Below are 13,953 nucleotides of genomic sequence, written 5' to 3' on the forward strand. Positions count from 1 at the left end.
TTATTAATAAATGTCAGCAATGGTTTTTCTCTAATCAAACATATCAACTTCAGCAACCATTCCTCCATATTAAACAATAATAAATCATTCCATCTTTGTCCATGTAAGAGGACAACAATGACTACTTTTAAGAGGTTTAAAGTCATTAGAGAGCTATATAAACAATCCCTGTAATGAGTAGGGGGATAGTGGGAAAATATAATATCCTGCCCACCCATGACTATCCTGTTTCCTCCCTGTCCTCTTATGTATGTTTAACTACTTATTACTGTGAAAGCAATTTAGCTAGGATGAGTATTCTTTGAACTCACTGCTAGAGACAACAATGACCACTTTGAAGTGGTTTAAAGTCATTAAAGAGATATTCCAACCGTAACAGTATTTAACTGCTTTGAATTAGGCCTAGTAAATCTGATTCACATGCATTAATCAGTGCCCACATTTCAACTGCGGTATCTTTGCACCAATGCAATTCAAAGTTTGATAAATAAAGCATTTTGATATTTAAAGATGCATGTTGTATCAATTCACTGAAATTGTTTTAAGTAACTTCCATAATTTATTTAACATTTTTATATTAAAGTTTTTATTTTCCAAATTACAGTACAGTAACAACATCAAAATAGCAAATTATAATCAGGTTCAACCTTAAGTGTGGTCCACTGAAGTAGAAAGACCCATGTTTTATAACCAGTGCTTTGCCATTAACTACAGTTAGTAGTCATAAGTTCAGTTATTATGATCTACAGAGCTTTATTGGTTGGCATAGCCTTCTTTCTCTATGCAATCTGCAATCAAAGTTAGAGCTAAGGACTATGGCTAGATTACCAACCTACCAGGATTACTTCAGGACATGGTCCATTGTAGAAGACAAGTAGAAATCATCTACATTACATAACAGTTGAAGCTCTTAATACCACTCCCTTAATTTTCATCTATTTGTTACTGTTGAATCTACAGCAGTTAAAAATTCTCTAACAATGAAATCATTTGCTCCTTGTGGGATTCAGCTGATTCTCTGTTATTAGCTATGCAGCACAAGAAGCTAACACTCACAAACCCAAATACTGCACCATCTAAAATGCTCAGATTTCCTAAGGTTGCTTCCTAAATCTTGCTACAGAAAAGAAACAAAATTTGCCTTTGAAGTCAGTTGGGGATTTCCAATGCTTTCCTAAATGTTTCACAAACATCAATGAATTAATTAGTTCGCAGAAGTGCTTGAACTCATAATAACTACCACCTGCATTTTCATTTATTGGAAAATAAGAATTGAAGCTGCCTTCCTGAAATCAAGAACACATACAAAGTCCTACTGAAATCAACTGATGGCAATTTGTTGGGTTCAAACCTAAATTGACTTGTTCAGCATGTCTGTTGCTAGCATGAACACAAATCTTCATTCTTCTATTATAGTAATGCATACTATCAGAAAGATGGAGAACTGTGATACATGACTACCTCCGAGTCCTAAAAATGCAAACCAAGAAAGTAGTGCTTACCTGCATTTGTATTCTTAGAGGACTTCTTCCCTCACTCCCTGCACCTTTGTATATATCATAGCATAGGCTGGTAATAGAGATAGATACCCACATAGAAACAAACAGAAAACTTTAGGCAGGCTATTGGCCTTTCTACCTTGCCACACAGTGTTGCCATTTTCAAAGTACACTTCTTGCCTTTAACCTTCCAAAGCACCTTTATTCCACATGTTCCTCTCCTCCATCTTCCCTGTTAATTAGAAATCCATTTACTGGATTAACCCTGTCATCAAAATAGTTTTCTGGCAATAGTTTCCCTTTTTTTGAAGGGGCTTAGTTTAACACAATAAGAATGGGAAAACCTGACAAGTGAGTCATGAATGTGCTGCAGGAAGGAAGGTCTGGAAAATGCATTACATCCAGAGATGGTGGGTCACTGGTCAAGACTTTTCAAAACGACTCTGCAGGTTGATTCACATGAAAATAAAATAATCTTTTTTTTAACAAGGAGACATTTCTAATAGCATGGCCATTTACAGATCAACAAAAAGGAGGCCAACAGACGATACAAATTTGCATAAAATGTGCATATGCTAATTTATATGCACAGATGCAAATTTAAAAATAATTGCAATAATTTAAATAGATATACAGTGCATGTGGCCATAGGGGGGAAGACTCTGACCAAGTAACCTGTATGCCTGTTCAGGTGCTAACTGTTGATGACCAACTTCAAGGCGCCTGTTCTCCATCCTTGTGGGGTTTAAAGGCCTGTCCTCTATAGAGGGCACATAGTTCCCTCTAGGTCTAAATAAAGTTCTAGGGCAGGCATCCCCAAACTGCGGCCCTCCAGATGTTTTGGCCTACAACTCCCATGATCCCTAGCTAACAGGACCAGTGGTCAGGGATGATGGGAATTGTAGTCTAAAACATCTGGAGGGCCGAAGTTTGGGGATGCCTGTTCTAGGGGAACTATTATTCCAGGAAAATGGCAACCATGGTAAGGTGGTTCATTTCTTGTGAATCACTTGCAGTTTTATGATGAATTTAGTAGATGGCTTTATTATTGCTTTATTTCTCCTGCATTAGTGTAGTCCTTCGCTTAGAAAAAGCGAATAAACTATTCTGCATAAGAAGTACAGGGCATATCCATTTACAGTTGAATTTCACATAATATTTCTAAGAATTAATCAGCCAGCTGGGCAAAATGCATTATGTATGGGAACAATACATAATGGTCCACAAAGAATAAGCAAAACCTTAGAGCAGTGTTTCTCAACCAGTGTGCCTCCAGATGTTTTGGGACTACAACTCCCATCATCCCTAGCTAGCAAGACCAGTGGTCAGGAATGATGGGAGTTGTAGTCCCAAAACATCTGGAGGCACACTGGTTGAGAAACACTGTATTAGAGTATGTCATAAAATAACATTTTTTTAAAGAACCACTGCCATAAAGAATAATCAGCTACATGTACAGCTACAGTGGTACCTCGACTTACGAACGACTCGACAACCAAATTTTTCGACTTACAATGGGGCAAATGGCCGCACACTTACGAATTTCTCGACATCCGAACGGAAACCGCAGCAGTTTTAGATAGAGTTTTTTTTACTTACGAATTTTTAGATGGGGTTGCTTCAACTTATGAATTTTTCCATTTCCAATGCATTCCTATGGGAAATCGCACTTCCAATGGCGCTTTTCGACTTACGAATTTTTCGACCTACAAAGGTGCCTTCAGAATGGATTAAATTTGTAAGTTGAGGCACCACTGTATATACAAAAGTAAAGTTAAAGCAACCTCTGCTGTGAGAACATAGTTCATGCAACTTTTAGATAACCAGTAGTTTCTCCCCTAATAGAACACCACATCCTTGGAGAAAAAACCTTTCTCTCATGGTTGGCCAACATGGTGCCTTCTAGGTGTTATGGACTACAGTTCTCATCATCCAAAGAACATTCACAAACCAGAACACTCACTTCCAGGTTTGTGGCGTTCGGGAGCCAAAACGTTTGACTTGCAAGGCATTCAGGATCCAAGGTACGACTGTATTTCATATTATTTCCCATGTCAATACCCTAGCAGGAGCCACAAAATGTTACCAGAAGTCAGAAAAAGTTTGATAGGTTCTGGACTATGAGAATATGTGCTTTATGCTCCGCAGCACTGGAAATATGCTGTTTCTATTCACCTGGAGGTACACTACATTGCATTATGAAATATAGAGTTTTATAACATTATTTGTGCATTTGTCTAGGAATTAATACAACAAAGACCTTGTTTAAAACTCCATCAAGTATTATCAAAGCTCAAACATTCGTACTGAGTTTTTCTGAAATTATGCAGTAAGTTATGAATGTTGTATGAAATAAATCCATAGATAAGAAAGAGTCTATTGTTCACTGTTTACAGACAAAAACGGGCAATTTTAGGTCAATGACACATGGCCAGAAAAGTTCATCTCATCCAGCAAACTGAGACTATCAAACATGCCAAAATACTAAAGATCACTGATAACTTCTTTTTGTTTCCAATACACTGTCCCTCTGCAGCATTCTCTATGAGGTCAGCAAGATGGGCACAAACCTTTCCCTGGGCACATCCAGGAGTCATTCCTGACTACAGTATGTTACAGCAGTGCTCCTTTTGTAAATATTTTTAAGACATCCAAAACCAATTTTTACTCTTAATTTATTGGAACAAATTTTAGGCTGGCAGCAACCGATGGAAATGCACACATACACACTGCGATGAATCCAGAAGTGACCTGAAAACATTACTAAAAGAGTGGAATGGGAATGGGGCAGAATGCTTTACGTATGCGGGGGTCCAGAATGTAACCCACGTGCAATGGTTGTCTATACAGTCATACCTTGGTTTAGGTACGCTTCGGTTTGAGTACTTTCAGTTTAAGTACTCCGCAGACCCGTCTGGAACGGATTGATCCACTTTCCATTACTTTCAATGGGAAAGTTCGCTTCAGGTTAAGTACGCTTCAGGTTAAGTACTCTGTGGACCGTCTGGAACGGATTAATCCACTTTCCATTACTTTCAATGGGAAAGTTCGCTTCAGGTTAAGTACAGACTTCCGGAACCAATTGTGTACTTAAACCGAGGTACCACTGTACTTAAAAGTATTGTCTACGTATGATGCAAGTTTTCAGCTTAGGACAGATTTCTGCATTTATTCTGCCCAAGCCATTTTTATCTCAAGACATTTAAGCCCATACAATGCATGCATTGATGAACATCCTTATACAGGTTAAGGCTCTGCGTATTACCTCTACCCAGCAGCAGCTGGTGCCCACTATACATAGTAGGGCTGCTAGAAAGTCTCAGGGGTGTGGTGAATGAGTGGTCCCAGGGGTGTGTCCAAGTTCTTCTGATTTTCTCCCCATCCTCCTCATGCAAAGCTACTGTGGAACCTATGCATTGCAATTTTACAAATAGTTGACCCCTATAAACTAGTTGACTGCCACTTTGATTAAAAGAATATGAGAGTACTGAACCCAAACAGCCAGTGACAGAGAGGAGGATTGTAAACTTAAGTCTTCAGAGCCACTGGTGTGCTTGTTTTTCAAAGGTACAGTATAGACAAGAAGGCTCTTGCCAACTAGCTTACTGAGAAGGAAAATGTACAGTCAATATACTATCCAATTAAAATGTGGTGCAGATTAAGGGCACCACCAACTGCTCCTCACAAACCACAGCTTCCTTTCACAGACTTGAGCAGAGGAGACATGATTAGGAACTATATGCCTCAAATAAATAGAATGAGCATGCACAGAGTGCATCAGTCTCACCAAACCTTTGTTTGTATTTAATAATATAACACACATATCCACCATGGTATATAATCACCACAGTAGTTCAAGATCAGCAACTGGATCAGGCCAAAGGCCCATCTAGTCCAGCATCCTATTCTCATAGTAGCCAACCAAGCAGCACAGTGTTTTTTAAAACCTAAAGAAAAACAGGAATACCAAATATCCATACATCTCAAGCCTATGTACAAACATTAGTTCCAATAATACACAAGTGTTGAAAGTTACAACACACATAGAAGCCACCAACCATTTCTCCTTGCCCATTCACAAAAACGATTTAAAAATCAATATTATAAAAAGATACTCACTCTGTCCACTATTGCTCTCTCTTGATGAATATTCATTTAAAAACACAGGCTGCTCAAACTAGCCACCACACCCTTCTCCTGGCTGGCTACAAAGAATGGGCTTTGAGGCGTGGCTTCCAGAAACAGCTCTGAGCATGCCATTCAAGACAGTCCTAATAGGCCACTACTGAGACTTCTTGTTAGGCCTCATAACAATAGAGAGAGAGCCTTCCTAGTAGGATTAACCTGGTAGGCAGCCCTATCAACCACATGGTGGTTCTGCTTACAAAGAAATGGGAGGGACGTTTTTGCCGTAGCTGTACCCACCATGCTGGTCTCTCTCAGACCAGTGAAAGTACCTGCTCAGGCCACCTTAGCTGTTCTATTAATTCACAATGCAAACATACACATACTTATTTGTAAGTAAGTCCTACTGTGTTAAGTGGAACTACTCCCAATGGGTGCATAGAAAGAGAGACTGAACCTCTCATCAGTCAGCCCAATCCAATCCAATCTTCCTCTTTCTCTCTTTAAAGTATTATAAAGTGGTCAATTAAGTTAAGATACTGTACTATGAAAAGAATGAACAGGGAACATTACGCAGAGAACATCTCACCACAGCTTCCTCTAATTAAGCTGATGTTGTCAATGTTTAGTTGAATGTAAGCTTCTTTTTTGGCAAAGGCAAGCTACTTTCTTGCCAAAAGCATTTGTGTTGCAAAATTCAAGCACACAAAACATAAACTCTGATCAATAGTTACAGCTCTAAACAAATGCCCCAATGCACACAGCAGGATTTACTTACAAGTTGACTTGTATAGGATTGTACTACATAACTTGTTAGGGTGTCTTTGACTACTATCAGAATGTAAAGCCATAATTGACACACCCGAGGAGGTGACTAATCATATGCCCCTTTTCACGATTTTGAAGAAATAGTTACTGCAAATTTGCCGGGGGTTGGAGGGCCGGAAAACTCACAGCATTCTACCAGATGCAGACATACATACTTTGGCAAAAATAACAAGATTTTCAAGGCACCTGTTTTCCATTTAACACGAGACAATATTTTCAATTCTTTACAACTTATTCTAGGGTAGTTTCACAAATAGTGTACTCACTATTCTGGACGATTTCCATATGCTCTTCTCCCAGTCCTCCTCCCTTAGAAAATAAACTATATAGCCCAGAAGCTTGTAGCTTGAGTGTAAGCATTCTAGACCATCAAGCAACACAGAGACATGGCTTTGAACACCTGAATTGCTAGGTTTTCTCAGATTTTGAGGGAGTAAAATGGTGACCTTCAAATCGTCACCATTCTGAGAGCAGGTGATGGAATACATTTTTGCGCACCTGGCAACATCTCCTAAAGTTGTCTGGCTGGCTGGCTGGCTGAGACGGCCTATTCAAATAGCCACTTCAATGGCTGTATATTCTGTTCACCAACATTATAGCCCTTATTTATATTCCCTTTGTCCATGTGGATCACAGGGCAGCACACACTGCAAAAAATTACAGGCTCAAAATTACTGGAACATTTTGGCTTCCACCCAGGCATTTCAAAGAAGAGGACCTGCACTGATTTACAGCAAAGTTTATGACTGCTCTGCATGACTAGAGCCTGCAGGTGATTGTAGGCCAAGGAATGTAATTGTACTCAGCAGCAGGTGTTCACAGAGCTGCCACAAAAATTGAGGTACTAATTGCTTCAACTTTAATCAGAGTTTAAAAAAATAATAATTCTTAACTGATGCCAACCCCAAAGTAGTTATGCTAGGGTAATGTTTTTGCAATTTCCTTCTTTTGTCTGAATAATGTACGGTGACTTGTTGTATTATCTGTTGACAGAAGAGTCAACATGGCTCTAATTAGTTGCAGCTGCCTCATGTTTGCAATAAAAAGAGCAAGCTCTGTTCAGCTTATACTACGGCTTAGAAATCATATGATAGAAAATGGGGCACATCCTCCTGAAGTAACCACATGGTGAAACATGAAGAATTCCACAGCCGTACTAAGTTGATTTTTCTGCCTACATATGGGAATACCTCTCTGCTGGAAAGATGACCAAATACTTCCCCACCCACTCAGTCTCCTCCTTGTCTTCCTTTGTTACTTACACAGGAGCATGTGGGCAGGGGATCTGGTTCCAGGCACATGAGTACTGAACTTGAACAAAACTCTCTGTGCCATCCAGCACAGAGCAGGTCACATTCTTGTTCACAATGTAGGCACACCAGTTCCTGCAGGGGAGAAGAAGAGAGGGAGACAAGAACAGGACAGACACACTGTTAAGCCACCAAACAGTGAAAGTTATTAGCCATTTCTCTGGGTCAAATATATAACCACAAAGATTCCATTCAAGAGACAGACAAGACAGACTTGAAATCATCTTTTTTAGCCTAATACATTTACAGGATGTATAGCCAATTTCAAAGCTGTAAGGAGATGTAACAAAAGTAGTCTCTTGAATGCTACTGTGGAACTTGAGTATTCAAAAATACCTGGCTTACTTTAAAAGAATAGAATGCACCACGTTAAAACTTATATTGTCACTAAATATATCTGGTGATTACAGAACAGAGGCTGAAATGGAAGGATAAAAGCATATCAAACTGACAAGGATTGTGTTTGAACCTAGGGTGTGGTAGTACACTCTTCTTTCTGCTGTTCTTCCTATATGAACAAATGCAGATACTTTAAATGACCAAATACACATCCCAGCCCAGCAATATCTTTTATTATGAAGCAGTTAGGAGAACAACTGGTGCTTGATGTTAGGGCACAAATGTGGTACTGGCTGCTCAACATTAATCTGAAGCCACAGAATACTGAATCTGGGGTGGATAACTTTTGATGGTAAGGAATCAACCATGTTCTATGACCTTTGGTCTTTTCCATCTCTTTGGTAGTAAAACACTTGGCTGACCAACCCTTTGTTGCTAAACAGATTGCTTATGATGGGTGATCAGCTGTCCACAGAGGGAATTTAAAGGTTAGGATATATTTTTTCCTGAATGAGCAAGTTATCTGCAGGGTGTGGTCTGACTTCATAGTTTTTGCAAAGTCATATGCAGTTGGCAATTGGGATTTGAAGATGGAGAGTATGCTGTAAGTAGCATGTGCATAAGCAGTTGATAAGAGTCTAAATGGAAGCTGGAGGGAAATCCAAACTTGTTTTAGAGACTTGTTTGTAAGGGAGCTGCATTAATGCTTGCTTTACACTTGCAGTTTTACTTCCTGGTTCTAAGGCACATTAGTTCATCCTTGCTTTACCGGTGTTAGTGAAACCCCAGGCATCATTAAAAAAATAGGATAAATATTGAGGACTTAGTGAGATTCAGTTATATTTAAGGAAATTATACCATGCTTGAAAAGAAGAAGAAACAAGCTGCCTTGTCTTTATGGAAGCATGAAGAGAAGCCTGAGTCTATAGTTTTGTGTAGAGGGTAAAATGAGGGTGATTTTGTTTTGTTCTTTGTAAACAATATACCGTAATGGAACCAGAAAGTATTTAAAAACCTGGGAATATAACTTTGCTGGTAAGTCTCTTTGTTCTGTAAATTGTGAATACAGTCTGTATTCTGGAAAGGAATAATGCTGTTTAGAGAGTGAATAATTTACCGGTGATGGTTATACTGGAGAAAGAAATGCATTTGTAAATATGGGAATGAGTAACTATGAATCATCTTGAATGTTTTCAATTTATGTCCCTTTATCATCTTTTCAAGGATGAGCTGTAGGCTCTCTAGAGCTTTTAGGGGGACTAGATCACCTTTTAAGGTGAATGCTGTTTGGGGGACTGCTTGCTAACAGTGATTTTCAATTGATATTTCTTCAAAAGGAGCTAATGGTTAGGATGAAGTCTGTGTCCAGTTCTAATTCAGATACATGTGTGCAGAGGAGTTGGCACTGTGGGTTTGGAGAGAGAGTTTTAGGTTTAGATAGACTAGATGGGGGCAGGGGAAATACAGTAGGGATTCCAAGCTGAAGTGGTCCAGAAATCAGATGAAGGATTTCTCCAGCATAACTCTCCAGTGCTTTTTCTATCTTGAAGAAACTAAACTCTTCCTTGATACCCCCTAAACTACTCACTGCTTGAGAATTGAGGAGCTTCATTTAACAATATGATTAAGTGCTATATGGGTGGAAGAGACAATTACTAAATATCTTTCCGCTGTTACTAGTCACAAAAAGGGGTCACAAGTAGGCACCAAAAACAGAATTGGTGTGGCATAAGTAGACCTGATCACTGAACTATGGAGCCTGAACCCCCCCCCAGCTGTTTATCCTTCAGTATCTAGTCTGTGCTCAACTTGTCCATGCCCAACATACGCAGGTTGTGTGTATTGTTATGTCAGCCAGTGCTCAACTAGCCTATCAAATAAGGCACATGCAGACACAGCCTTTGAGAAATGTCTTACCTACATATTTTGTCAACAGAGCTGGTCCAATACATTTGCTGCCTGAGGCAAAGGAGAATATTTCCCCTCCCCAATTCCATGTAAAGAATCTGAGTGAGCTTGCAGTTGCATCTTCATTTAATAGTGACATTGGGAAAGTGCCCTCCTCTGGTCCACAACAGCCTCCCAGGAAGAACATCACAACAAGGGCTTGCCCATCAGTTGGCCAAAGAAGGAGCAACTGTGGGAACTTAGTTTCCTCCCACCCACTCCCGCTAGAAATTGCTATCGGATCCAATTGCAAATTGCCCTGGCTGAACTGAAGAGAAGCACATTCTGGGTTTAATCTGTAGGGCCCACATGGCAGTAATATGGGCTGGAAACCCCAAAGGATGCCTAAATGCAGCAGGGCTAACAATATTCCTATCTAAAACAAGGGTAGGCAACCTAAAGCCTGGAGGCCGGATGCAGCCCAATTGCCTTCTCAATCCGGCCTGCGGACGGTCTGGGAATCAGCATGTTTTTACATGAGTAGAATGTGCCTTTTTATTTAAAATGCATCTCTGGGTTATTTGTGGGGCATAGGAATTCATTCACACACCCCCCCAAAAAAAATATAGTCTGGCCCACCACATGGTCTGAGGGATGGTGGACCGGCCCATGGCTGAAAAAAGTTGCTGACCTCAGAGCTAAACAGTCCACTGCCTACAAGAAGATAATTAACTTCAGAGTCTGGCCCTAACTATCAGCTGGAAAACTAAGGTCTGCTAAGTTGTAAGTGCATGGTTGTGAGGTTGTCAATGTGAAGTGTTTTCTGTTTAAATAACTGCAACTAGTGGTAAGAAGCCTTGAAGATCATGATCCAAGGCAAGCTATGAATCTTCAAAAGAAATAGTAATAGAGACACAGTGTTCAAAAGCAGCCAGGCAACAGGTGCATCTTGTACCTGTCGGCCACTTGCAACCAAGTGAAGATGCCTGGGCACCAGGATGGCCAATGACATCTCCACCATCTGGAGGTGCATGCCTAGGGATCATTGGATCTTGACTGTTTTCACACACTAATAACACATCCTGTAGAATTATCTCAATTATATATTATCTGCACAATCAAAATGAATTTTGGGAACCAAAATGCTTTTTTTGCACAGCCTGTGCAGGACCAATTGTTGTAGCTTACCCCACCCTACTGCCCTGCTCTCAGTTGTGAAGAACACTCTTACATTATGGTCTGTGTCACCATTAAGAAAAAGAGATTGGAATAGACCAATTAATGTGTGAACTGTCTCTGGATAAATTGACTTTTCTTTAAGTTCTCAGAGTTGTTAAGCTAGCTGAAGGTTGTCATCTGAACTAGCCAGGTGTTTAACTGATAATCATTCACCAGTCAGTCCATCATTTGAAAAATAAGACTTTAGAGCCGTCTTCTTGCCCAAAAATGACAAGTACCGTAGACATTCCGTTTTGGCAACTGTAACCTTGGTTGAGGGACCCAGGTGGCACTGTGGTTAAACCACAGAGCCTAGGGCTTGCTGATCAGAAGGTCGGCGGTTCAAATCCCTGTGACAGAGTGAGCTCCTGTTGCTTGGTCCCAGCTCCTGCCAACCTAGCAGTTCGAAAGCACATCAAAATGCAAGTAGATAAATAGGAACCGCTAGAGCGGGAAGGTAGATGGCGTTTCCATGTGCTGCTCTGGTTTGCCAGAAGCGGCTTTGTCATGCTAGCCACATAACCTGGAAGCTATACGCCGGCTCCCTCGGCCAATAATGCGAGATGAGCGCGCAACCCCAGAGTCGGTCATGACTGGACCTAATGGTCAGGGGTCCCTTTACCTTTACCTTTAACCTTGGTTTAAGGAGCCATTTGGCACCTAGCTTATATTTCTGAGTTTCTAACACTGGCCACATATCAAGCACTGCAGAAAGAGCTCCAACCATCTCAAGTAATATAGATTACACCCACCCCACCCAGGCTGTGTAACATCCAATTCTGTTCTCTGCTGGGACTGGTGACCATGTGCTGGGAACTCAACCTAAACTCTCATCAGAGCTTCGCAGCCGCAAAGGTGAGGGGATTCCCTGGACACGCCAGACCGCCACCAATTCCCTATTCACCGACAACGCAGCCGTCCCACTTCTCCAACTTGCCCATCTGCAGGCAGTTTGCCGCTATCGGGCTCCTCTCGGCCCTGCGGCTCACTTTTCCCGCGGCCGGGTGGCGTTTCGGCAAGGGCCCGAGGAGAGTGGAATTCGAGGGGAGCCCAAGTTGGCGCGGAGAGAGGCCGAGGCGGGCACTTACTTGTTCCTGACGCCCGGTCGATTGGGGCGCAAGTGCTGCGCGGTCTGGCCGAGGCAGCCGGACAGAGACAGAAGAATCAGCACAGTCCACCTGAGGGGCTTCGGGAGCAGCTCCATGCCCGCCACAACTGGCGCGCTCGGGGCTCGCAGGGCACGAGGAGAGACGTCCCGCAGCTCAACCTGTCCTGAAGACTACTTCTCTCTCCTGGGACTTTCCCCCTTCCTTGCCTATTTATCTCCTTATTACGTCGCCTCTCTTCGGCTCTGCCGCGAACTCCGCTTCTCGCTTCTCGCTTCGCTTCTCCACCTCAGCTCCTTCACTGACGCAAGACTCCTCAACCCCCCGCTCCCCGCCCCGCATGCTTAGTTCTTCCCAAGTTTCCGCCCTCCGAGTCGCACACCCTGAGCCGAAGGATGACTTAGCCGCCTCCTCGCCTCACAAACATCTCCCCTGGCCAAACAGCGCGCGGGCGGCAGCCCCCTTCCTCTTTTCCTCGCTCTTGCCCTGGACGCGGTGGGCGCAACCACTCACTTCGGGGCAGCGGGGATGGAATAGACGACTAAGGAACCAGGCTCGCGGCGAGGCGCTTCCCGCTGCACGCGGGTGTTCTCGGACGCTCGACAGACTCGCGCGCTCACCCCCTCCCCTCCTCGAGGGCTCCTCTCCCCCCCCCCATCTGCCCTGCGTGACCTCCGAGAGAAAGGCACGTGCGCCATTGTGAGCTACAGACAGAGGACTCTCCTCTGGCGGCCACTGCTCCTTCTCTCCCCGCTTTTCTTTCCATTCGGCGGAGCCGCCTTCTTTTCCAAGAACAATCTTACGCAACTCAGCAAGCGTTCACCCCCCCCCCCAAAAGGGCTTAATAAAGGAAGGCTGCTTACTTAGGCCAAGGGAGCCGATTAGCCGTCACAGAGGGGGTGCAGGCAGCCGTGCTACACCTACACGGGTCATTATCATACCACACAGTGCACCTGTTGGGGACTAAAATCTTCCTGACCACTTGGCAGCTATAGACCAGGCATGGCCAAACTTGGCCCTCCAGATGTTTTGGGACTACAGCTCCCATCATCCCTAGCTAACAGGACCAGTGGTCGGGGATGATGGGAATTGTAGTCCCAAATCATCCAGAGTAGTAGTAGTAGTAGTAGTAGTAGTAGTAATTTATTTATACCCCGCCCATCTGGCTGGATTTCCCCAGCCACTCTGGGCGGTTTCCAACCAAATATTAAAATACTGTACAATAGTCGGTCAAACATTAAAAAGCTTCAGATGTCTGGAGGGCCAGGTTTGGCCATGCCTGCGATAGACTGCCAATGCTTCTAACTACAGTACTGAACTATTTAATAACTTTTCTAGAGTGATACTGTTCTAACAGGGGTCCAGAGTTGCTTTATAAAAACAACAACAGCATGTTCATTCTAATTTATAGTGTTAGAAACATATTTTAAATACTCTGCTGGGTTCTGATTTACACCTGCAAGTATATTGCACTTAATATCAGTTGCTGGATGCTTCAAGACTTCTTCCTGGTGAGAAAAGACAACAGCATCTAGTCTAATCCCCAAAGAGCCATAGCCTTCCCCATCTTGATGCCCTCAAGATGTTCTAGTCTCTGATTTCTATCGGCCTCAGCCAGCAGGCCTGTGATAAGCAAGTTGG

At 42.5% G+C, this 13,953-nt stretch overlaps 1 protein-coding gene across 1 annotated transcript in view; it reads right to left on the reverse strand.

Moving 5' to 3' along the window:
* The window catches only part of EMILIN2 (elastin microfibril interfacer 2), a 33,012-nt gene extending 19,970 nt beyond the window's left edge, over positions 1 to 13,042 (reverse strand). Inside the window, exons 1-2 of the mRNA XM_035125680.3 lie at positions 12,295 to 13,042; positions 7,715 to 7,837 (exon numbers count right to left, since the gene is read on the reverse strand). Of these exons, the coding sequence (XP_034981571.3) occupies positions 7,715 to 7,837; positions 12,295 to 12,410 (239 nt within the window). The 5' untranslated portion in view covers positions 12,411 to 13,042. The remainder of the gene's footprint in view (positions 1 to 7,714; positions 7,838 to 12,294) is intronic.
* Between the last annotated feature and the right edge of the window lie 911 nt (positions 13,043 to 13,953).

This window comes from Zootoca vivipara, chromosome 8, assembly GCF_965207765.1.
Source record: "Zootoca vivipara chromosome 8, rZooViv2.hap1.1, whole genome shotgun sequence".
Taxonomy (NCBI): domain Eukaryota; kingdom Metazoa; phylum Chordata; class Lepidosauria; order Squamata; family Lacertidae; genus Zootoca; species Zootoca vivipara.